This window comes from Mauremys reevesii, linkage group 14 (assembly GCF_016161935.1).
Source record: "Mauremys reevesii isolate NIE-2019 linkage group 14, ASM1616193v1, whole genome shotgun sequence".
NCBI classification, from domain to species: Eukaryota; Metazoa; Chordata; order Testudines; family Geoemydidae; genus Mauremys; species Mauremys reevesii.
This window is the reverse complement of record NC_052636.1, coordinates 8,145,294-8,170,961: the sequence shown is the minus strand read 5'-3', so window position 1 is coordinate 8,170,961 and position 25,668 is coordinate 8,145,294. Positions and strand designations below refer to the sequence as shown.

The following is a 25,668-nucleotide window of genomic DNA, read 5'->3' as shown; positions in this document are numbered from 1 at the left end:
ACTGGCCGGGGAGGGGGGGGGGTGGAGCTGCTGCAGGGGGCGGCGGGGGAGGGGCCGGGGGCAATGGGGAGCCGCTGCCAGACCCTGTGGGACAAACCCCGTTTGGGGAACAGGGGCCCCTCGGGCCGAGCCCCCGCTGCGCGCGCAGATCCGGGGGCCGGGCGGGGGCACCGGCTGTCTCGGTTCTGCCGCGTGTCAGCCGGGGGCGGATTCCCGGGGCTCCAGGCACCGCCCCCCCCCCCGCCTGTCCGAGCCCCGACCCCGCAGCGCCGCTCGGTCTGTGCCAGCGCTGCGGGGCGGCCCCTGCTCCGGCCGGGAGCCCGAGTGCAGGACACACCGGCCAGACCCCCGCCCCCGGCTCTGCCTCCGCCCCGGGACTGTGGGAAAGTGTCTGTGTCCGTGTGAAACCCCGCAGCCCCTTCCCTGGTGCAGCGCCGAGCTGCCAACTCCCCAGCCCGCGTGTCCGCACCCCTGCACCCCATCCCTGCCCCAGCTCAGAGCCTGCCCCCTCACTCAACCTCCCCATAGCCTGCACCCTCCCGCCCCTACTCCCCCCCGCGTGTCTGCCCCCTGCACCCCATCCCTGCCCCAGCTCAGAGCCTGCACCCCTCACTCACCCTCCCCATAGCCTGCAACCCCCGCCCCCAACTCCCCCGAGCCGCGTGTCCGCACCCCTGCACCCCATCTCCTGCCCCAGCTCAGAGCCTGCCCCCTCACTCAACCTCCCCATAGCCTGAAACCCTCCTGCCCTCCAACTCCCCGAGCCCGTGTGTCCGCACCCCCTGCACCCCCATCCCCTGCCCCAGCTCAGAGCCTGCCCCTCACTCAACCTCCCCATAGCCTGCAACCCTCCCGCCCCCAACTCCCTCCCCCGAGCCCGCGTGTCCACACCCCTGCACCCCATCCCTGCCCCAGCTCAGAGCCTGCCCCCTCACTCAACCTCCCCATAGCCTGCAACCCTCCCACCCCCAACTCCTCCCAGAGCCCGCGTGTCTGCACCCCCTCCAGTACCCCCATCCCTGCCCCAGCTCAGAGCCTGCCCCCTCACTCAACCTCCCCATAGCCTGCAACCCTCCCGCCCCCAACTCCCCCAGCCCGCGTGTCCGCACCCCTGCACCCCATCCCTGCCCCAGCTCAGAGCCTGCCCCCTCACTCACCCTCCCCATAGCCTGCAACCCTCCCTGCCTCCCAACTCCCCTGCACCCCCATCCCTGCCCCAGCTCAGAGCCTGCCCCCTCACTCAACCTCCCATAGCCTGCAACCCTCCCGCCCCAACTCCCTCCCGAGCCCGCGTGTCCGCACCCCTGCACCCCATCCCTGCCCCAGCTCAGAGCCTGCACCCCTCACTCAACCTCCCCATAGCCTGCAACCCTCCCGCCCCAACTCCTCCCGAGCCCGCGTGTCCGCACCCCTGCACCCCATCCCTGCCCCAGCTCAGAGCCTGCACCCCTCACTCAACCTCCCCATAGCCTGCACCCCTCCCGCCCCAACTCCCCAGCCCGCGTGTCCGCACCCCCTGCACCCCATCCCTGCCCCAGCTCAGAGCCTGCACCCCTCACTCAACCTCCCCATAGCCTGCAACCCCCAACTCCCCCGGCCCGCGTGTCCACCCCCTGCACCCCATCCCTGCCCCAGCTCAGAGCCTGCCCCCCTCACTCAACCTCCCCATAGCCTGCAACCCTCCCGCCCCCGAACTCCCTCTCAGAGCCAGCGTGTGCGCACCCCTGCACCACAAGCCCCTGCCCCAGCTCAGAGCCTGCCCCCTCCTCAACCTCCCCATAGCCTGCAACCCTCCCGCCCTCCAACTCCCCCCGAGCCCGCGTGTCCGCACCCCTCTGCACCCCCATCCCTGCCCCAGCTCAGAGCCTGCCCCCCTCACTCAACCTCCCCAGAGCCTGCAACCCTCCCGCCCCCTAACTCCCTCTCAGAGCCCGCATGTCCGCACCCCCCTGCACCGCAATCCCCTGCCCCAGCTCAGAGCCTGCACCCTCTCTCAACCTCCCCATAGCCTGCAACCCTCCCGCCCCCAACTCCTCCCAGAGCCCGCATGTCTGCACCACCCCTGCACCCCATCCCTGCCCCAGCTCAGAGCCTGCACCCCTCACTCAACCTCCCCATAGCCTGCAACCCTCCCGCCCCCAACTCCCCGAGCCTGTGTGTCTGCACTCCCCTGCCCCCATCCCTGCCCCAGCTCAGAGCCTGCACCCCTCACTCAACCTCCCCATAGCCTGCAACCCTCCCGCCCCCAACTCCCTGAGCCTGTGTGTCTGCACTCCCCTGCTCCCCATCCCCTGCCCCAGCTCAGAGCCTGCACCCCTCACTCAACCTCCCCATAGCCTGCAACTCTCCCGACCCCCAACTCCCTCCCAGAGCCCGCGTGTCCGCACTGAGCTACTGCCTGTGGATCACCCCACTCAAGGAGCGTTTGTTCTAGGCAGCAAGCCGGCTAGACAGGGAAACATCAGACGCTGCTCCCAATGCTACACTCAGTTTTTCAGAAATTAGTCGACTTCATGGCCAGAAGAGACCATTAGAGCATCTAATCTGACCCCCTGCATATCACAGGCCTCCTGTAGGACACCATAGCTACTTTTGAGGCAAACACATTCCAGAAAGGCATCTAGTCTTCATTAAATGACATCAAGAGATGGAGAATCCACCACTTTCCTTGGTAGCTTGTTCCTGTGGTGAATCATCCTCGCTGTTGAATATTTGTGCCTTTGTTGTAATATGAATTTGTCTCTTTTCATCTTCCAGCCATTGGGTCTTGTTAGGCCTTTCTCTGCTCGATTAAAGAGGCCTTTAATACCCAATAATTTCTCTCCATTAAGGCACTTCAACACTTCAATGAAGTCACCTTTCAATCTTCTTTTGATCAGCTAAACAGGTTGAGCTCTTTCCATAGCTCCCTAGAAGGCATTTTTCTCCGGCCCTCAGAACATTTGGTGGCTCTTTGCTGCCCCAGCTCCAATTTCACAACATCTTTTTCACATGAGGACACCAAAACTGGAGGCAGTATTCCAGTATCAGTCTCACTGATGCCGTGTCACCTCTTGTAATGTTATTGACATAATCTGTAACTGTATAGATCACCATTGTGACTGTTGTTCTATATTTGCAGCCAATATTGTAGAAAGGTTGTCATGTAAGAGGTCTATGGAGTGGTTCTGATTGGCTGATTATAATGATGCTATCTCTAGATGTGTATCATTTTTGTAGTTAACGTTATGAATATTGGCTCTATGCTGCCTGTATTTCAAACTTGTGCTCTGCTTCAGGGAACACCCCAGACAAGTTGGTGTCAGTTCTGCCTAGAACGAACGCTCCTTTAGTGGGGTGATCCCCAGGGAGTAGCTCAAACCTCCAAAGTGACAGGCCAGGGGCAGGACATTAGCCCAGCAAGGGAGGGGTGTGGCAGTGACATCACAAAGGCCTTTGGCAGGACCTCAGACTATTGGTCCAAGGTGGTGGGGAGGTGGTGACCTCACAGAGAGATGCTGACATCAGCCAGGCAGGACAGGGGCGAGGGGCCAGGGAAACCTCAGAGACCCCTGTGGCTTTACTGCAGCAAGTCTCCTTCTCCAGGTCTCTCTTTGAGGACTGAGGGAGTATTCGGGTTCACAGACGTGAGCGCCAGGAGGAACCTTTTTAAGTTTTCTCCTTCCCTTTTAGTGATTTTAATAGAAAACAGATGTCCCTGTTTGGAAGGTAAGAGCCTCCTCGAGGTTTGAAACCTGTTCAGTCTGATCCATCTGGTGAGAGTTGAATTCTAGGCATGGAAAACACGAGCTTAAGGAGGCCGAATTTTATTCTGAATTTTGTTTGATCCCCACCAGCGACCTGGGCCATCCTTTGGGCTCTCTGGTGAGAACCCTCAGCCTCCCTTCCTCAGTCTCTACCCTGATGGGCTGAGCAGGGGGTTACTGACAGGGAGGAGACTCAGGTCCTTGTTGGTCTCTTTTAAGACCAAGGAAATAAGTCAGAACCAGTTCTATGTTTGACAAATTTTGCTGCTTCTCTACATTAATGGTCTCTGAGTTGTTCATGATTCTCTCTAACATTGCAGTTCTCCTCAAATACTTGCTGAATAATTCCTGTGCACTGTTGTTGGTCTGGAGCTCATCAGAGAGCACTTTATTCAGGTCATTCAATGTCTGAAATTCAAGGTTAGTTTGAAAATCAGGGCTCTTGGGTCCTATTCCCAACTCTGCCACTGACTGGCTGTGTGACCTTAGACAAGTCAATTCTCCTTTCTCAGCCTCAGCTTCTCCCTCTTTCAAGTAGGGATAATAATGATCTTCTCCTACCTACCTCATGGTGGGTGAAGGATGGGGATCCATTGGAGAGTGTCACTAGGAGTAGTGCATAATATGAGGTGTCCTATCACGTTTACTCAGAGCAGATTATGACATAATAGAATAGCTGAAAGTCTATTTTATTTGTATTTTTTATTTTTAAATTGTTAAGAGCAGCAACGACTTAACTCAGATTGAAGCATCTTATCTAATTTTTGAGATCGAAGTGTCTCCTCTTTGTGTGTGACGAGACAATCTAACACACTGTGACAAACAGGAGATGCTTTTGTTTTGCAACAAAATCTTTTTGCAAAGAATTTTCATCCCACTTGTTATGATTTCGAGAAACAAACTGGTTTAGTCTGAATGGGATTTTCTGACAGAAATGGTTTCAATGAAATTTCCCACCATCTCGATTCCTGGGCTCCATCCCTGCCTCTGGGGGTTTGCTGTTTGTTAGAACAGGAGTCGGAACTGGTGGCTTCTCTTTCTGGCTCTGCCACTGCCTTGCTGTGTAGGCCCTTGGGTAGGTCATTTCCCTTCTCTGGACCTCAGGCTCCTCCCCATCTATCCAATGGGAACAGGGACAATTCTCGAGCTCTGGGCAGTCGTGAGCCTGAGTGAGATAAGGGGCGATAAAGCCCTCTGTGAAGGAGAAAGGGGAGTTTCACGGTGTTTAGCACCAAGGAATTCTAAAGTTTGCTAAAATGTCTAGTCTGTGGAAACAAGAAATGGTCGGGCCCAAATTTTTTAACCACTGCCTTTTCTAAAGCCCATTCAGGGATGTGAGTCTCTGTCTTTTCGGTACCTGGGGTTCTTTGCCAGCAGGAGAGAAGAGGTTCCTGCCTCCATTTTTGGGGCCTTAACAAACCAGGTGTTGTGCCCCAGTTCTCGTCTGAGATCCCTGAAAAAGAACATCTTCCCATCCATGAACAAGACAGGACCTATCTTTCAAAGGGGAACAAAGAGACTCCTGGGACTTGCAGACTAGCCAGCCTCACTTCCATAGCTGGGGAGATACTGGAATACATTCGTAAACACTCAGTTTGTCAGCAGCACCTACAGGAGAATTTGATTCTTAGGACGAGTGAGCATGGATTTGTCAAGAACAAATCATCCCAAACCCATCCTCTTTCCTTCTTTGGCAGGGTTCTGGGCCTAGTGGAGGTGGGTAAACAGTAAATGGGATCTATCTCGGGGTTACTAAGGCTTTTGACACAGTCCCGCAGGACATTCTCACAAGCAAACCAGGGAAATGCGGTCCAGCTGCAATCAGTGTCATGTGGGTGCAGAGCTGGTTGAAAGCCCAGACTCCAAGGGCCCTTCTCCATGTTTGGCTGCCCAATGGAGAGGGGGCACCTAGTGGGTCTGGCAGGGATCAGTCCGGGGTCCGGTGCTATTCAATAGTTTCATGAATGATTTGGAAAATGGAGTGGAGAGCCTGCTTCTAAAATGTGCAACTGACACCAAGCACTTTGGAGCACAGAATCGGAATTCAAAACGCCCTTAACAAATTGGAGACTTGGTCTTCTTGAGCCAAACCCATGGCTGGGCCCGTCTCTCTAGACTGGGCTGAAGTGAAACCCCAGAGCCAAACACTCCTCCTCCTGGGCAGTGCGCTCCAGCACTTTCCAATAGCGGGAAGGTACGAAATCCCCATTTGCCTGCTGGGGACGGAGCCCTAGAGCGGGGAGCAACTTGCCCAGAGTCCCCCAGGAAAAGGAAAACAACCAGCAGTGGAACCAATAGGAAACCCAGCAATGGAACCCAGGAGTCCTGGGGGTGTGCTAGGGTGACCAGATGTCCCAATTTTGGGGTCTTTTTCTTATCTAGGATCCTATTACCCCCCACTCCCTGTCCCGATTTTTCACACTCGCTGTCTGGTCACCCTAGGGTGTGACCATGTGGGGTCCCAGCTGCTCCCTGCCCCCCTCATTGAAGCAGGTGTGCAGGGTTACTGCCCTGGGAACTGCAGGGCACCAGTGGCCATGGGGCTGGCTGGAGGCAGGGCAGGGGCTGATTGGAGGTAGGGTCTGGCTGCAGGGAGGGCATGGGGTGTGGGGCTGGCTGGAGACAGGGGTGTGTGGGGCAGGCTGGCTGGCTTCAGGCAGGGACGCAAGGGGGGTGCATCAGGGGTTGGCAGGGCTGGAGACAGAGGAGTGCGGGACTGGCTGGCTTCAGGCAGGCGGGTGTGGCAGGAGTTGGCGGGCGACCGGGCAGGGGGGGCCGGGCTGGGGGTGTGGGGGCTGGCTGGCTTTGGGCGGGGCCACAGGGGGGTGCAGCAGGAGTTAGCTGGAGCCAGGGCAGGGGGGGTGGACGGGGCTGGCTGTGGACAGGGGGTGTGGAGCTGGCTGCAGGCAGGGCAGGGAGGACGCAGCTGGTGCGGGCAGGGCAGAGGGTGAAGGGCTGGCTGCAGGCAGGGCAGGGGGTGCGGGGCTGGCTGCAGACGGGCTGGCTGCGGGCAGGGCAGGGGGTGCGGGGCTGGCTGCAGACGGGCTGGCTGCGGGCAGGGCATGGGGTGCAGGGCTGGCTGCAGGCAGGGCATGGGGTGCAGGGCTGGCTGCAGACAGGGGCTGGCTGCGGGCAGGGCAGGGGGTGCAGGGCTGGCTGCAGACAGGGGCTGGCTGCGGGCCGGGCATGGGGTGCGGGGCTGGCTGGAGGCAGGGGCTGGCTGCAGGGAGGGCAGGGGGTGGAAGGCTCGCTGAAAATGTACTGAGAGTATCAGAGGGGTAGCCGTGTTAGTCTGGTTCTGTAGAAGCAGCAAAGAATCCTGTGGCACCTTATAGACTAACAGATGCTTGCATCTGAAGAAGTGGGTATTCACCCACGAAAGCTCATGCTGCACAACGTCTGTTAGTCTATAAGGTGCCACAGGATTCTTTGCTGAATGTACTGAGAGGTATTTTAAGGTGAAGATAACACCATGGTTACCAGTTGACAGGCACATCCTGGGTTAAAGAAAGGAAGGGACCTGGAGTTAATAGTCTGAAGTATTTGTGTTACCAACCCTGTCACTGTCTGACCCCTTCAGTGCGGAGCAGGTGTGTATGTTGCTGTGTGGAACGCACAGACTCCTGCAGAGCAGAGGCAGCTGTTTCCATGGCAGAGAGCCTGGCACTTAGGAGACTTTCTTGACTTGCTGTTTTGAAACAATTCAGTAAAATAACGGTGGAGCTACAATGTCTGGTCCAAAATTTCAGCCCCCCTGGTGCAAAAACGCTATTTTAGGATCTAAACAGGAGGCTTCCAGCGCTAGGACACCTGACCAGAGAGCTCAGTGGGGGCGTAACAGCTGCTGACTCTGAGGGTCCTGGGCTAAATCCACTTGCAGGTGGAGGCGTTTCGATTTATGTGATCGATAATGAGGAAGGTGAAGATTTAATCCCAGGTATTTTTAGTAAATGTCATGAACAGATCACGGGCAAAAACCAAAAGCTCATTGGCCATGACCCGGCCATGACTTACACCATAAATACCCCTCACAGTCCCGGGGCGGAGGCAGAGCCGGGGGCGCGGGGGGGTCTGGCCGGTGTGTCCCGCACTCGGGCTCCCGGCCGGAGCAGGGGCCGCCCCGCAGCGCTGGCACAGACCGAGCGGCGCTGCGGGTCGGGGCTCGGACAGGCGGGGTGGGTGCCTGGAGCCCCGGGAACCCGCCCCGGGCTGACATGCGGCAGAACCGAGACAGCCGGTGCCCCCGCCCGGCCCCGGATCTGCGCGCGCAGCGGGGCTCGGCCCGAGGCCCCTGTTCCCCAAACGGGGTTTGTCCCGCACAGGGTCTGGCAGCGCCCCGGCCCCTCCCCGCCGCCCCTGCAGCAGCTCGACCCCGGCCAGTGAATTTCTGCCCCTGGCAGCCCCTCCCGCTGCGATTTGCCCCCCGGGGCTTTTCACCCCCCCGCGGAGCGGGCAGCGAAGCGCCGGGAGCGGTGAGGGCAGAGAGCGGCGGTTACTGCGCATGCTCCGTTCGGCTGCGCATGCTCAGTGCAGCCGAAGTAGCGAATCCGGAGCGGGGGCTGTTTCTGTCGTGTGTCCGTGTGTCGCACCTCCTGGCTCCCTGCGGCCCGTGTGATGGGGGGGAACCGTCACCGCCCGCGTGCGCTGGAGCGTCCCGTAAAATCCCCCCCGGGGGCCCTCACCCCGCGCTGGGGGTTTGTCTCCCCGCTGCCGGGTGCGGAGTCTGTGACCCGTTTTCCCCCCCAACTCTCAGACCCGGATATAAAACATCCCAACCCCCGCCCGTTCTCCCGCCTTCGCTGCTGCCGCCGGACCGGGCCGAGCGCTGGGCCCCGCCTCGTTAACGGGACCGCGCGAGCCACCGCCCGGATCGACCCCTGTGCCCGGGTCCCCGCGGGCGGGCCTTGGGGGCCAACGGCGCCGCTTTTCCCCGCTCCTCGGTCAGACCCTGGTGGGAAACGCTCGGATCTTATCCTGATCGACACCTGCCTCCCCGTGTGGGGGGGGGGGGGGGTTGGTTTTCCCTGAATTGCCTGACGTTATGTTGTGGTGGGTTTTATTCTGTGTGATTTGTTTTCATACGTATCTATTGTAGGGCAGCCTAGTGCCTTCAGCTGCCATGTCCCTGTCCCGCTCCCCCTGCTGAGGCAGGATCCGGTCTCTGTAGATTATCTCTGTCCTGCCTGTTCCTAAAAACTTCCAGGGACAGAGACTCCCCAGCCCCCTTGTAAGACTATTCCCGAGCTGACCTGCCTTAGCTCTGGGGACACCCACACAGACTGTAGTGGTGAGCAGCTCTGGAGAGAGAGGAGACCCCAGTGAGTGGCAGCTGGGTAAAGAGACTGAAGTTGGGAGGAGAAACATTGACGTGTCCAAGGTCACCCAGGCTGTCTGTGACCGAGCTAGAAATAGGTTCTAGTGCCACCGTACTGCTGTTTCTGAAGGTCTCTGCCACCCTGGTGTTTTACGCACTGGTGCAAACCCTTAGTACAGACAGAATTTACACTAGTGCACTCTGATTGGTACTGGTGCACCATGTCCCAGTTTGAAGGCTTGTGGGGGGATGGGGACACTGACTTCTCCTGACCCATCACCCACACGCCCAGCTGTGTGCAGGGACCTCAGCTGAGCTGCCTGCCGAGACAGCCTGTGCATCCATGGAGAAACCACCTCTTCGTGCAGCCTAATACAAAGGGGTCTGGGGACCTTTCCAAGCTGCGGGTGACGGGGCTCTGGCGTTACCGGGGTCTGTTCCTGGCTCTGTCCCTGACCTGCTTGGTGACCTGGGGGAAGTCACAGCCCCTCTGTGCTTTCCTCCTACCCATTGTCTACTTGGATTGTGAGCTCTTTGGGGCAAGGACCGCACTGATTGGTAGAGGTGTTAGTTAAAGCAATTTGGTGGAGGTGTGATTGTGATATGAGAAGATCTGGGTCTGAGTCCCCCATTGTGCGATGAAAGGAGAGAGGTGCATGTGTACCTGGAGCTTCCAGTCTGTCTCGTTTCCGCACTGAGCGGTGCATGTTGTCAGGAGGAAACGGGACTGTTTGCCATGGGAATGGTCAGCAGTGAGATGGGATGTGAGAGCAGTCTGTGTGCTTCACGATGGGTGAGTGAATGGAGACTGTTAACTGGAACTTCTGTGAGTAAGGATGAAAGAGTTGTAAAAAGGGGTGAAGGGCTGTTCAATTGACCAAGTGTGCGGCTGTTTCTGGGGAGCAGGCCCAGTATCTGAGTGTAGAACAGGTGTCGGTAGCTCCTGTACAGCGCAGCTCACCTGAAACCACATTCTGCCTTAGCAAAGGTAAGCTCTGTCCCCTTCTGTTTGCTTCTGAAAGTTGCCTTTCCCAGGGCTTTGCTGCCTTTGTGAATTGCAGAATTAGGATTCCATTGGTGTGTACTTTCTCTGCATTTCCTGATTATTACAAGTTTGAGTTTTGCTGATCTCTCTTCTGGAGGGGCACCAGACAGCTTCGGGCAACCTTAAATCGTCCTTTCATAAAGTTTTAATAGGTGAATTTCCTAGCTTTTGCACAGAGCGATGTTGGCAGGAGGAGTTAGCAGCGCTATAGGCAGTTGTGGGTCTCACACAAGTTTGCAATCGGAGGCACAGGGAAGTGCAATGATTTACCCAAGGTCACCCAGCAGGCCTGTGGCAGAGCCAGGAATAGTCTGGGTCCAGTGCTCTCTCCACCTAGGTGCTGCGTGATTCTGAAGTTTTGCCCCCCTCTCCTGTACTTTTTGTTACGGTGGAATGGGAATAATGGTCATGCTTTCAAGTGTCTCTCTCCTCCTGACACCATTTGCAGCTCGGCCTCCCCTTCTTTCAAGTGTTTGCCATGGGCAGTGGTAACAGAGCCAGCGAGAGAAATCTCTGACATGGTCTGTGCCCCAGCTGGGCCTTCTGCTCCTGGTCCAGCTGTGCCCTAGCTCTGCCCCTCCTCCAAACAGGCCCCCTCCCCTGTACACTCTGGCCTGCCCCTATCCGCACCCCCCTGCACCCCAATCCCCTGCCCCAGCTCAGAGCCCCTGACCCATATGCTGATCTCTCAGTCACTGAGTCTTGACCAGTGTTGAGCTTTCTGTAGACACCTCGCAGGACCCTCCTCCAAGCGATGTGTTTGGTGTGGTGGGTTTGTCAGGTCTCAGGTGAAAGCTGCTGGCAAAGACCAAGTGACCCTTTGCCAAGGGATCTCTGTGTCACTGTCTGACCCCCCCCTAGGCCAGGGAGAGGATGACTTTATGCCAATGGCCTTCAGGACGGGTGCTGAGTTCACTGCAGTGCCCCATGTCCCCTCTCCGTTTGCCTTCTCGCTGTGCTGTCTGGGACGCTGCCCCGCTTCCTGCTCCCCAGGCCATCCCGTGTCTACTCCATGTGCCAGGCTGCTGGCAGCCCCCAGGGAGAGGCCATCCAGCCCATCAAACTGGTGTCCAACTGCTGGGCCTCAGGCCTTCTGGGGTGCAGCTCTGAGAGTCCCATTGGCCCCTGCCCCAGGGTGCTCCGGGGGCACGTCCGTCTCGGGGCACCAGGTGAAACAGCAAAAGAGCCGACTGTCGGCAAACAAGGGTAAATAAAGGAATGGAAGAAAGAAACGGGGAAAGCCCTGTGGACAGCTCCCATCAGGATCTGGGCCCTCTTACTGCTGAGAGCCCTGGGAGCGTCTCAGTCCCCTTCAGAGTTTAGTGGGTCCCCAGCACAAGTTTTAACCTGGTCCCCTTTGAGCTCTGGGATCCCCCCCCCCTCAGTGAAGGCCAGAGCCCCGAATGCTGCCAGCCCTCTCCTTGGGGCTGGAAATGCTCCACAGACTGTTCCCTTCCTAGGGTGCCCCCACCCCTCCCCAGAGTAGAGTAGGTCTCTCCTGTTAATTCCTGCTCCAGTCCTGACAGGCCAGTCCAGACTAAAGCAGCAGTTTAACCCCTTCTGTGCCAGTGTGGGGTTTCTATAGCCCTTCACAGGCACCCAGGCCCAGGGAATGGCCCCCTATCAGCCCCATGCCTGAGGTGGTGGGGAGACCCACTGGCAGCATTGCCCTTGAGGGTGCTGCTCCCACTCCCTCCCCTCCCCCTTTACTGCCACCACAAGGCCTGTCACCGTCACTTCCTGAGGGGTGACCCCAGGAGGTGTGTTTTGTTATCCCTCTCCCTGCCCCCTGGATCCGTTCTGCCCCCTCCGTCACTCACCTCTGTCTCAGGAGACAAGGTGGGTCATGGGGTGCGGGTGATGCTATGCTGCAGATCCATCACTGAAGGGGTGGCAGCCTGGACCCCCCCTTAAAGGTTGCCGGGATGCTGACGTGCCCTGGAGGAGAACGGGGGCTTGGTGGAGACCACAGACCCTTTGGCCCACACTGTGTCCCTGAGAAGCCTGTTCTGCATTGCTGCCAATTGCTGCTGGTGGCGTTGTGCCCGTTAGTCTCTGTAGCGCTGTCCCCAGTGACTCGAGAGCACGAGCACCGGCCTCAGGCAGACTGGTGAGAAGCAGGGAACAAACCCCAAATTGGGTGTGAGGTCTGTATGGAGATTTCACCAACCAAGTATCCAGTGTAAACGCTCCAGGCTCTGTAACAGCATTAACATGGAATCACAGACAGTCCCCTTGGGTGATCCCATATATCTCACCACGCAGGTGAGCTCACCTTTGTGACACATGGTCCCTTACTCCAGGGGTTCTCAACCTTTTTCTTTCTGAGCCTTCCCCCCACACATGCTATAAAAACTCCACGGCCCACGTGGGCCTCAATAACTGTTTTTCTGCATATAAAAGCCAGGGCTGGCATTAGGGGGCAGCAAGCAGGGCAACTGCCTGCGGCCCCATGCCACAGGGGCCCCCACAAAGCTACATTGCTCAGGCTTTGGCTTCAGCCCTGGTGGTGGGGCTCAGGGCCCTGGACTTCAGCCCCATGCGCTGGGACTTCAGCTTTCTGCCCTGGGTCTCAGCGAGTCTAATGCCGGCCTTGCTTGGCAGCCCCCTGAAAGCTGCTCACGGCCTCCCAGGGGGCCCCAGACCCCTCGTTGAGAACCCCTGCCTGACCCCACGAATCACAGCAATGTTCAGGTTACTGCCAGTCCCGAAGGACCAGTCACTTCCTTAGATCAACTGAATCTGAGATCTCACAAGAAAGACAACACTTGTAGCCAGTCCTGTCATAACCTGTATTAAATTTTATTTAAAACCAGAGTTGTTTACAAAGTTAAGGCAGGTTAAAGCAGATGCAGATGAGTTACAGTCTTAAATTTCAAAAGGTAACAGAAGCTTCTATAATAAGCAAGTTCTACATAGCCTGGGTTAGTCCTAAAGAATAAGGAGCTGGGGATCTCTTGCTTATGCCTAGAAACTTTGCCCCCCAGAGTCCAAGCACCATACAGATAATCAGTTCCTTCTGTATGGGGGTTTTTACCCCCTTCCTGCCATGTGCTCTGAGCTGCAAACTCAGCCAGAGGGAAGTCAAGAGCACAACAACAGTCTTGTGTTGTCTTTAACATCCCATAATAGTCTATCTGGTGTTGATGAACCTTTCCTGCCAGGCAGGGTGTAATGCATTCGGTTGCCAGTCAGCACTTCACCTAGGTAAAGTCTCTCTCCTGTCTGGTGATTTACAGAGGCTCACAATGCAGCTAGTCAGATATTAACCCTGGCAGCAAATCACACGCATTCAGTAAAGTCTAAACATGTTCTTATAATGCTAATACCTCTTTTAACAATACTAACACAGGTGAGTCAGACCGATTCCACTGTGTGTTTGTCCCTGTTCCGTGAAGACATGGGGGCTTTTCCAAGAGCTAACACCTCATCTGCCAGTGTCACAGGCAGGCTGGGCAGGGATGGTGTCTCTAGCCTCTGTTTGCCAGAAGCTGGGAATGAGCGACAGGGGATGGATCACTTGATGGTTACCTGTTCTGTTAGTTCCCTCTGAAGCACCTGGCACTGGCCACTGAGCTAGACGGACCATTGGTCTGATGCAGTGGGCCACTCTTATGTTCACAGTCTGTATGAGGAGTATCTACTCATTGGGACTCACTGGGGAGCCACAGAAAGAAACAAGATGTGCTGAGGCAAGGAGGCCCCGTCTCAGAGCCCCCGGGATCACACTTCCCAAAGGCTAAAACTAGGCCCAGCCCATGAAGGGGGCACTGCCAGGAGAGACTGGATAAAGGCTGGAGCATCCAACAGCTTTGTAAACCTGAGAGAGCTGCCTTGGGGACAGTGACAGGGAGAATCCCCAGAGTGACTCCTTTGATTCTGCTCTTCTCTGGCCTTTGCTTTATAGAATCACAGAACTGGAAGGGACCTTGAGAGGTCGTCTAGTAAGAACCTTTTGTGTACTTGTAAACTGTGATCATGTCCCCTCTCAGTCTTCTTTTCTCCAGACTAAACAAACACAATTTTTTCAATCTTCCCTCATAGGTCATGTTCTCTAGACCTTTAGTCATTTTTGTTGCTCTTCTCTGGACTTTCTCCAATTTGTCCACATCTTTCCTGAAATGTGGCCCCCAGAACTGGACACACTATTCCAGTTGAGGCCTAATCAGCGCGGAGTAGAGCGGAAGAATTACTTCTCGTGTCTTGCTTTTTTTGCAACAGTGTAACACTGTTGACTCATGTTTAGCTTATGATGCACTGTGACCCCCAGATCCCTTTCCGCAGTTCTCCTTCCTTGGCAGCCATTTCCCATTTTGTATGTGTGCAACTGCTTGTTCCTTCCTAAGTGAAGTACTTGGGATTTGTCCTTATTGAATTTCATCCTATTTACTTCAGACCATTTCTCCAGTTTGTCCAGATCATTTTGAATTTTAATCCTATAATCCAAAGCACTTGCAAACCCTCCCAGCTTGGTATCGTCCACAAACATAAGTGTAACACAGAGACTCTGCTGCTGGGAGGGTTTCACCATGTCTCAGAGGGTTACACCCTGGTGGGAGGGGGCTAGGCCTGTACTGGGATACGGTCACTCTGTGCTCCACAGTGTAGCAGAACCTAGAATGCCCATTAGCAGGGGAAAATCCTGGGGGGGAATCGGCTTGTGGAATGGACAAAAACCCCACCTGAATTTTCTCACATTGCCCTTCTCGCCCTGGCAGGTTACAGAATAACGTCCACGTTTCTCTCCAGATCATCCCCTCCTCTCAGGGGGAAGGAAATGGCTGCACTGGAGCTGGCTCAGGTAAGGGATACTCAGGGAGCTGGTGGTGGGTTCTGCTTGGAGGGAGAGGAGCAGTAAATGCATAGGAGGGTGGGAATTGCTCAAGGTGGTGGGAGGCAGGAACTATCTAGGGTGGAGAAAGGGAGGGGACAGGATGTGACAAAGCTTCTGAGACTTGTGTAATGTAGGGTGTGATGGGTTGTCACCCCGGGGGTGCACTGTTGGGGGGCTTCTGGGAACCGCTGTGGCCTCTAACCCTGAAGCTGGGCTGGCCCTTCTCACAGTGGTTGGCCGGAGATTCAGCCAACCTCTCCAGTCCCTGTTATCACCCAACACGACAGCAGGTGGCACCATACACCCAACTAAGCTACCTGAGTGCTTTATTTAAGCCACTCAAGGACAGAGAAGACAACAGTCAATTTCCCAGCAGTAAGTGATAGCAAAGCGATCAAAGCAGATTACTTAGGCTTAGTCTGAGTTTTTGGTTATTTGCTAACGTACTAGATAGAATTTGAACTAGCAATTTCTCACCCTTACTGATGATAGAAGCAGTCCACCAAGTTTCAATATACAAGCTTGAAATCCCTTTACCCTGGGACCAACACTTCCCCCAGTTCAGTCTTTGTTCCTCAGATGCTTCCTCAGGTGGAGAAAGTGAATAAGGAAAAGTTATTTACTTGTTCACGTAATATAAGAATTAGGGGCCACCAAATGAAATTAATGGGCGGCAGATTTAAAACAAATAAAAGGAAGTTCTTCTTCATGCAGCACACAGTCAACCTGTGGAACTCCTTGCCTGAGGAGATCCTGAAGGCTAGGACTATAACAGCGTTTAAAAGAGAACTGGATAAATTCATGGAGTTAAGTTAAGTCCATTAATGGCTATTAGCCAGGATGGGTAAGGAATGGTGTTCCTAGCCTCTGTTCGTCAGAGGGTGGCGATAGATGGCAGGAGAGAGATCACTTGATCATTACCTGTTAGGTTCACTCCCTCTGGGGCACCTGGCATTGGTCACTGTCGGTAGACAGAATACTGGGTTGGATGGACCTTTGGTCTGACCCAGTATGGCCATTCTTATTCATAGATCCATAGATTCTACGACTGGCAGGGGCCTCGAGAGCTCATCGAGTCCAGTCCCCTGCCCTCGTGGCAGGACCAAATACTGTCTAGACCATCCCTGATAGACATTTATGTAACCTGCTCTTAAATATCTCTAGAGTTGGAGATTCCACAACCTCCCTAGACAATTTATTCCAGTGTTTAATCACCCTGACAGTTAGGAACTTTTTCCTAATGTCCAACCTAAACCTCCCTTTGCTGCAGTTTAAGCCCATTGCTTCTTGTTCTATCCTTAGAGGCGAAGATGAACATGTTTTCTCCCTCCTCCTCATGGCACCCTTTTAGCTACCTGAAAAATTCTATCATGTCCCCTCTCAGTCTTCTCTTTCCAAACTAAACAAACCCAATTCTTTCAGCCTTCGTTCATAGGTCATGTTCTCTAGACCTTTAATCATTCTTGTTGCTCTTCTCTGGACCCTCTCCAATTTCTCCACATCTTTCTTGAAATGCAGTGCCCAGAACTGGACACAATACTCCAGTCGAGGCCTAACCAGCGCAGAGTAGAGCGGAAGAATGACTTCTCGTGTCTTGCTCACAACACACCTGTTAATGCAGCCCAGAATCATGTTTGCTTTTTTTGCAACAGCATCACACTGTTGACTCATACTTAGCTTGTGGTCCACTATAACCCCTAGATCCCTTTCTGCCGTACTCCTTCCTAGACAGTCTCTTCCCATTCTGCATGTGTGAAACTGATTGTTCCTTCCTAAGTGGAGCACTTTGCATTTGTCTTTATTAAACTTCATCCTGTTTACCTCAGACCATTTCTCCAATTTGTCCAGATCATTTTGAATTATGACCCTGTTGCAATCCAAATCCTCCAAACCAGTTGCAATCCCTCCCAGTTTGGTATCATCTGCAGACTTAATAAGTGTACTTTCTATGCCAATATCTAAATGGTTGATGAAGATATTGAACAGAGCCGGTCCCAAAACAGACCCCTGCGGAACCCCACTTGTGATACCTTTCCAGCAGGATTGGGAACCATTAATAACTACTCTCTGAGTACGGTTATCCAGCCAGTTATGCACCCACCTTATAGTAGCCCCACCTAAGTTGTATTTGCCTAGTTTATTGATAAGAATATCATGCGAGACTGTATCAAATGCTTTACTAAAGTCTAGGTATACCACATCCACCGCTTCTCCCTTATCCACAAGGCTTGTTATCCTATCAAAGAAAGCTCTGATTGGTTTGACATGTTTTGTTCTTCAGATACAGAGTCAATATCCATAACTTCAGATAACATAGATGATCCATGCACACAAATAGGATAATCATATTCGGCCAATCACAACTTTTCCAATGACACTGCACATGACGCATCTTGCACAAAATGCCTAATAATTATGGCCTAATCATTTTATACTCCTACCACTATGCTGAATGTGGGGTGTAGTGTCAGATAGGGCCTAATTTCAAGGCACAGGAGTTGGGAATGGAACTTCCCCTCTTTGTGGAACAGGAAATAATCCCCAGCCAGGGCTGGGACAACTTCCCAGACTCCCAGTGCTGGAGCCAGAATCTACTGACACTTCATTAGTTACCACCACCCCCAATCTTTGTGGCAACTGTAAACTTTATCACTGATGATTTTATGTTCTCTTCCAGGTCATTAATAAGTATGTTAAATAGCACAGAGCCAAGAACCAGTCCTTGTGGGAAGCCCCTGGAAAGAAATCCACTCGACCATAGTTCCCCATTTACAATCCCAGTTTTTAATCTATTTAATATATGCCCTGTGTATTTTGTATCTTTCTAGTTTTCTAGTCAAAATATTGTGCTGGACCAAGTCATATGCCTTACAGAAGTCTAGGTATATTACATCAATACTATTAGTTGCAACCAAACTTTTGATCTCATCCAGTAAGGATATCCAGTTGGTTTGACAATCTATTGTGTCTAAACCTTTGTTAATGGGTACTAATTATATTACCCTCCTTTAATTCGTTATTAATGAACTCCAGTATCAGCTGCTCCATTCTCTTGCCCAGTATCGATTTTAGACTAACACTCTTGTAATTAGCTGGGTCATCTCTTTTACACTTTTTAAATATTGGCACAGCATTAGCTTTATTCCAGTCTCATGGAATTTCCTCAGTGTTCCAAGTCCTAATGAAAATTAACACTAACAGTCCACCACGCTTCTCCACCGGGTCTCTCAAAACTCTTGTTATCTGGACCTGCTGATTTAAACACATCTAACTGTAATACCTGCTGTTTAACATACTCATGAGTTGTTGTTGGAATGGAAAGTGTTGTCGTCAACATCTTATGATATGAGTTACATCACTTGTTTTTCTCCAAATCCAGGAGAGAAATATTTATTGAACACTTTTACCTCTTCTGCATTATTTTTGATAATTCTGCCATTTCTATCTAGTAATTTACCACTACCGTTGTTAGGATTAATTTTGTACTTAATATACTTTTAAAAACTTCCTTCTTATTTTTCATTGATTCATCATTGATTTCTGATAGCTTCCTTACCAATTTTCTACAATTCTGACCTTCTAACTTATAGTCTTTACTATTGACTTCCCCTTTCTTCCATATATTTTATTTGGAGAGTGTTGGGATTCCTACCAGGGAGCCACCAGCAGGGTCCAGAGACAGCCCCATCTCCTGTATCAAGCTCTGGCTAGTGGGTATGTGATAAATGTGACGACCCTGCCTCTGTCTGTCAGGTGGGAGACACAGATTCTCTCTTTCTACCCTCTGATTCCTCCTGGCTGCTCTAAGCAAGGTGGGGTGGGACTCTGTTAACATGTGCCTCCCGGAGCTTCCATTTACCTGGTGCTGCTGTTCTGTGAATAGTGGGGCTGTGAGTGGGGCAGCAGGTACTGAGTGTTGGATTCTTGCTCTTTCAGGGGCCGGTGACCTTCGAGGAGGTGGCTGTGTATTTCACCAAGGGAGAGGGGGCTCTGCTGGACCCCACTCAGAGAGCCCTCTACAGGGATGTCATGCAGGAGAACTATGAGACGGTGGTCTTCCTGGGTAAGGAGTCCTGTCCCCTCAGTTATTAAAAGCTGTGGGGTCTCTAAAGAACCTGAGTAGTAGTAATTTTATACCTTTATTTGTCATACAAGTTTTGACAAGTTTCCTTACCCCCACTGTTTTTGCCTCATCTCCCACCTACTAGTATAATTTTTGGACATGTGCTTTTTTTGGTGCTGTCAGTCATTTTAAAACTGCATTAAATGTATCCTTATTGGCTGCATTAATAACTACATTAATCACTGTAGCTTTCATGCCTTTTCCTCATTGTAAGAGGAAAATATACTGCCTGTAGAATTCTAAATTGAGTAAATAGGTGTGTGACTCATGCATGGCTTGTGTGACTGTCAGATGAGCTCCTCTTTTGATAGGAGAGTGTATAATGTTCCCATTCAGGACCCCACGGGTGAAGGGAGAACAGAGCCATGGGAGGGGAGGAGAAGGGGGGAGTAGCTAATTCTGGGGTGCCAGGACATGGGGAGGGTGTGTGCAGGGTTAGAGCTAAGAAGCAGCAGGGAGGGAGGAGGTTGTGAGAGACGAGGAGGGAACACAAGAATCTCCCAAGGTGCCAGGAGGTGGTGCCGGCTGCCAGTAATGGGATGAAGGGGAGGGGAGTGTGGAGGAAGGGCACCCAGGAAGTGGGCTGGGTGGGTCAGTGGGAGGGAGGAGAGGTTTGGGGATCTAGAGCTGTGGGGAACCCAGACCTTTAACCCCAAATCCCTACCCAAGCCTTGTTGCTTTAGAGCCTCCACTCTAGTTTTATTTCTGTTCAGTTTCACTTCTTTATACATTTCCCCCCCCCAAATATTATTATTTTAACTCTTGACCTCCCTCTCTCACTCATTACCCCCCTCCCCATATAACCTCCCCATCTCTAGGCACAGCGACCCCGGCCACCGATCCTGAGTCCTTGCTGCATCCTCCCTCCCATAGCAGGGCCCCTACCCAGGCACAAATGGGCACTTTGTTGATGATGTTACAGGCTGGTGGTGTAGCCTGTACAATTTTTACACCTACAAGATGACGTATTGGGGTACAGCTTGCCCTTGTACATGGCTACGCAAAGTTAATGGAGGAGATGAAATTGGGTGAAACACACAGAAACTTGATTTATAGTTGAAATCACAGGCAAGGATCAATACACCTAACGATTAGAGTCAGAGAAGTATAGTAAAGAAGGGCTTGCACGGTGCGGACTTACAAGCTATGGACACCATTGGAAACAAAGATCAAGGCGCAAGGGAGCCCATCAGAAGGGAGGCCCTGCTTCAGTTTACACTGTCTTGGGGACCTGACAAAATGAAAAACTGGTAACTAGGAGAGTTATTTTCTCTGGTTTCTTATGCTAAGAGGATGGTGATATACCATATCTGCTCCTTTACTCTGATTACAGTAATGTCAATAGCTGCCCCAAACCATACCTGGCCTTTGGGAAGTCCATAATTAAGCATCAAGCCTCAATACTCATGATTTACATCACTTATTTATTAATAATTCTAATATATGAATGCATCCAACTGCTGAGATACTGCATAGCAAACTAATTGCTAGACCCCACCCCAGACTTCCTTCTTTCAGAATCCTGTGGCGTATTCCACCCGCTTGTGGTTCCTCATTAGTCTCTTAAAATGAGGGTGCGAAATATCTGACCTGGGATTGTCTCCTTAGGCCTATTCAGGTAAATCCCACACCTCCCACAAAGGCTCCACCTAATACAACACCACTGGCCATCACATACAGCCCCTCTCCAGTGCATTATCAACGTTCTACAAGCTATCCTGGAAAACGATCCCTCACTCTCACAGACCTTGGGAGGCAGGCCAGGTCCTCGCTTACAGACAACCTCCGAACCTGAAGCAAATATTCACCAGCAACTACACACCACACCACAGAAACACCAACCCAGGAGCCAATCCCTGTAGCAAACCTCGTTGCCTACTCTGTCCCCAGATCTACTCTAGCGACACCTTCAGAGGACCCAACCACATCAGCCGCACCATCAAGGGCTCATTCACCTGCACGTCTACTAATGTGATATATGCCATCATGTGCCAGCAGTGCCCCTCTGCCATGTACATTGGCCAAACCGGACAGTCTCTAGGTAAAAGAATAAATGGACACAAATCGGACATCAGGAATGGTAACATACAAAAGCCAGTAGGTGAACACTTCAATCTCCCTGGTCATTCTAGAACAGATTTCAAAGTCACTATTCTTGAACAAAAAAACTTCAGAAACAGCCTTTGAAGAGAAACAGCAGAACTAAAATTCATTTTCAAATTTAACACCATTAATCTGGGATTGAATAGGGACTGGGAGTGGCTGGCTCATTATAGACGCAGCTTCGCCTCTCTTGGAATTGACACCTCCTCATCTATTATTGGGAGTGGACTACATCCACCCTGATTGAATTGGCCCTGTCAACACTGGTTCTCCGCTTGTGAGGTAACTCCCTCCTCCTCATGTGTCAGTATAGAATGCCTGCAGCTGTAACTTTCACTCCATGCACCTGAAGAAGTGAGGTTTTTTTACCCACGAAAGCTTATACCCAAATAAATCTGTTACTCTTTAAGGTGCCACCAGACTCCTTGTTGTTTTTGTGGATCCAGACTAACACGGCTACCCCCTGATACTTGACGATTCTAACATATCATAACATAATTCTCTAACCAATTATATCCCACTATGTAATTTACTCATGCCTAGCAACATGAATTTTACAGCAGATAGAAACAATTAGAGAACCAGACTGATTAACAAGGTAAAAGTGGTGACCATGAAGATAAGACAATAAAGAAAGGAGGGTTTCACAACCACAACCATTGATAAGGGATATATTGCCAGAGAGGATGATTTATAATAATAGTACTAACTCTTCTGCCACTTTGAGCCAAGGAAGCTGGCCTTGGTATTCTACTGCTTAAAAATGAGCAGGGATTACAACCAAGGAATATTCTTTGTGACAAGTATCCCACAAATTCCACTGACCTCCCTTGTTTTCTTTGCCTGGAGTAGGGTTTCCAGTTTCCAAACCTGATGTGATCTCGCAGCTGGAACGAGGGGAAGAGCCATGGGTCCCAGACCTCCAGGGCTCTGAGAAAGAAGTGCTCCCGAGAGCTGCCTTCACAGGTGAGAACTTGGTTAAATCAACTCAAAAACTGTGTGGGAATGCAGGAAACATTTGGGATGCCCTACAAAGACCCTGTGAGCTCTGCAAGTTCTGGATTGTTCCCTGCAGATGTGGAATCATTATGGCAGATGTCACTCATGGCTTCCCTTGCAGCAGGTTCCTCCCCGGTCTCGCTTTCCCTTGAGTGTTCTGGTGAGATGTGGACCAAAACTGACCCCTTCCTCTCTCCTCTGGGGAAAATCAGCTCCTGATAGGTTTGATCTCTCCTGCACACATTTTGGATTGTTCATCCCTTTTTCCATTCCTCTCTCTGAGATTTCCTTTCTCTCAGGCACAGGGAGTGACCTATGTCTGGATCTCTCTGTCTCCCATCAGGTGATGGGATGGTGAGTGAGAATGAGGAGGAGAAACCCCAGCACGAAGATGCTCAGCAAGTAGAACCACATGGAACGTTATCAGGAAGACCCAAAGGGAATGTTTCCAGGAGTTGTGCACTCCCAGAAAAAGCAAAAGCCTGTGAGACTCAGCAGATGCCAGAGGAAAACTTCAGTAGCCACTCAGACCTTATAACCCGCGACAGAATCCACTTGGAAGGGAGACGCTACACATGCCATGAGTGTGGAAAAAGCTTCAATCGGAGCTCAGACCTTCTTGTACATTGTAGAATCCACACAGGAGAGACGCCCTACACATGCTCTGAGTGCAGGAAAAGCTTTAAGCACAGCTCTACCCTGAGCAGACATCGGAGAATCCACATGGGTGAGAAACCTTATGGATGCTCTGAGTGTGGGAAAAGCTTCGGTCAGCGTTTACATCTTATCTCACATCAGAGACTCCATTCAGGAGAGACGCCCTACACATGCTCTGAGTGCGGGAAAAGCTTCAATCGGAGCTCAGACCTTCTTGTACATTGTAGAATCCACACAGGAGAGACGCCCTACACATGCTCTGAGTGCGGGAAAAGCTTTAAGCACAGCTCTACCCTGAGCAGACATCGGAGAATCCACATGGGTGAGAAACCTTATGGATGCTCTGAGTGTGGGAAAAGCTTCGGTCAGCGTTTACATCTTATCTCACATCAGAGACTCCATTCAGGAGAGACGCCCTACACATGCTCTGAGTGCGGGAAAAGCTTCAATCGGAGCTCAGACCTTCTTGTACATTGTAGAATCCACACAGGAGAGACGCCCTACACATGCTCTGAGTGCGGGAAAAGCTTTAAGCACAGCTCTACCCTGAGCAAACATCGGAGAATCCACATGGGTGAGAAACCTTATGGATGCTCTCAGTGCGGGAAAAGCTTCAGTCGGCATTCAAACCTTATCACACATCGTAGAACCCACACAGGAGAGACGCCCTACACATGCGCTGAGTGCGGGAAAAACTTTAAGCACAGCTCTACCCTGAGCAGACATTGGAGAATCCACATGGGTGAGAAACCTTATGGATGCTCTGAGTGTGGGAAAAGCTTCGGTCAGCGTTCACATCTTATCTCACATCAGAGACTCCATTCAGGAGAGACGCCCTACACGTGCTCTGAGTGCGGGAAAAGCTTCAGTCAGCGTTCACATCTTATCTCACATCAGAGACTCCATTCAGGAGAGACGCCCTACACGTGCTCTGAATGCGGGAAAAGCTTCAATCGGAGCTCAGACCTTCTTGTACATTGTAGAATCCACACAGGAGAGACGCCCTACACGTGCTCTGAATGCGGGAAAAGCTTCAATCGGAGCTCAGACCTTGTTGTACATTGTAGAATCCACACAGGGGAGATGCCCTACACATGCTCTGAGTGCAGGAAAAGCTTTAAGCACAGCTCTACCCTGATCAGACATCGGAAAATCCACATGGGTGAGAAACCTTATGGATGCTCTGAGTGTGGGAAAAGCTTCAGTCAGCGTTCACATCTTATCTCACATCAGAGACTCCATACAGGAGAGACGCCCTACACGTGCTCTGAGTGCGGGAAAAGCTTCAATCAGAGCTCTACCCTGAGCGCACACAGCAGAATCCACACAGGTGAGAAACCTTATGGATGCTCTGAGTGCGGGAAAAGCTTCAAAAAGAGCTCACACCTTATTAGACATCGCAAAATCCACATTGGAGAACTGTTACAAATGCCTTGATCAGGGCTGGGAAAAGATTTAAAAAAAAAATCACGTTTGCTAATTCTCACATAGTGATCTGTGCATCATTTTCACTGTGGTCTCTCAGGTCCACCAGATGAATTGCCTGCTTCTGCCTTATGTATCTCACCTTCTTTGGGGTCAGTCCTGTGATCTTTTCTATCAACTCCTTTCCTTCTGAGTCATAGGAGTGTGCGTCCCTCCTGCCAGGAATGTTCATCAGCTCCAGGTGGGAGAGAGGTTTCATCCCAAGCAGCTACTGTGAGGCAAAAACTACCTGTGCCTGACATCCACTAGGGCTGTACATGGCGTTGGCTGCTCAAGTTAGTGATCTTGGTGTAAAAAGACAATTATAGTTGTAGAGCAGATGCAGCCCAGGTGCAGGGGTTGGCATTAGCTTTCCCCGTGACCTGACCTAAGCAAACCCTGAGCTTCACGGTTATACTGTTGCCCCATTTCAAAGCAATTGTTAGTCATCAAGTTCCCCCTTTGGAAACCAATTGTTTCACTCCCAGTTGCTCTGCTGTTGCTTCAGGTTGTGCTGCAGAGCAGATATTTTTGCTACCATTTTTCTCACTTAAAATATATTGAACTATAAGAAAGAGCAGGAACAGGGCAGGGCTAGGGGAAAATGTCATGTCACCTGCTGTAACAACAGAAGAAGATGGGGTAAATCAGAGGGATTCCCTTCTTCCCCATCACCATCCCAATCCCCCTGTTGTGCAGTTGGTTAGGTCAGTATTTTTTCTAAAGGGCTGGGAAGAGGATTCCCTCGTAAATAACTTGTAACTAAACAAAGTGCCCAGGCATTGGGCTCCCAAAGCAGTTGTGGCCCAGGCCCTGCAGGAAGTGGCTCCTGAAGAGGTCTCCTTCCTCATTAGCTGCTTGTTGCCTGTTATTTGGGAAATACAATCCCTACTGAGGTAGAGATGGGAAACATGGAAGTGACATTTCTCATCAGCTCACCCCTGGGAGATGCTGCAAATGTGTAGAAAATGAAATCTGTGTTGAATGTGCTATAGCTGCAGAAAGATACCTCTTTTTAATAGAGACCTGACATTTGTTGTCTTACAGGGATTCTAAGTCGCACCTGAATTTAGTCCCTAATTTAAATCTGTGCCACCAGATTAAAGAAATAAAAGGGCATAGTTGGGGGAGTTGTACCTCACTGTCATTACTGATCTGTTGTGCGGTTGGTGAAGAATTCTACACCAGAAAAGTGTCAAATTACTCCAAGTAAGGTCAAAGGTTTGACAAGAACTCAAGTAGAAATTGCAGGTACTGGTGGTTGATTTTCACCCCAGAGATGGAAGCTGCGGTGACCTGTGGCTCAGGTAAACTGTCTTTAGAACCTGCTCCCTAGTTAAGTGGCATTGGTCACACTCCTGAAGGACGCCATGATTAAATTGG

General features: G+C 51.8%; 1 protein-coding gene across 1 annotated transcript in view; it reads left to right on the top strand.

Annotated features, from left to right (window-relative positions):
• The window catches only part of LOC120381801 (zinc finger protein 850-like), a gene marked incomplete at its 5' end in the record, with an annotated part of 159,223 nt that extends 134,799 nt beyond the window's left edge, over positions 1–24,424 (top strand). The window contains one exon of the mRNA XM_039499935.1: positions 23,191–24,424. Within this exon, the coding sequence (XP_039355869.1) occupies positions 23,191–24,258 (1,068 nt within the window). The remainder of the gene's footprint in view (positions 1–23,190) is intronic.
• Between the last annotated feature and the right edge of the window lie 1,244 nt (positions 24,425–25,668).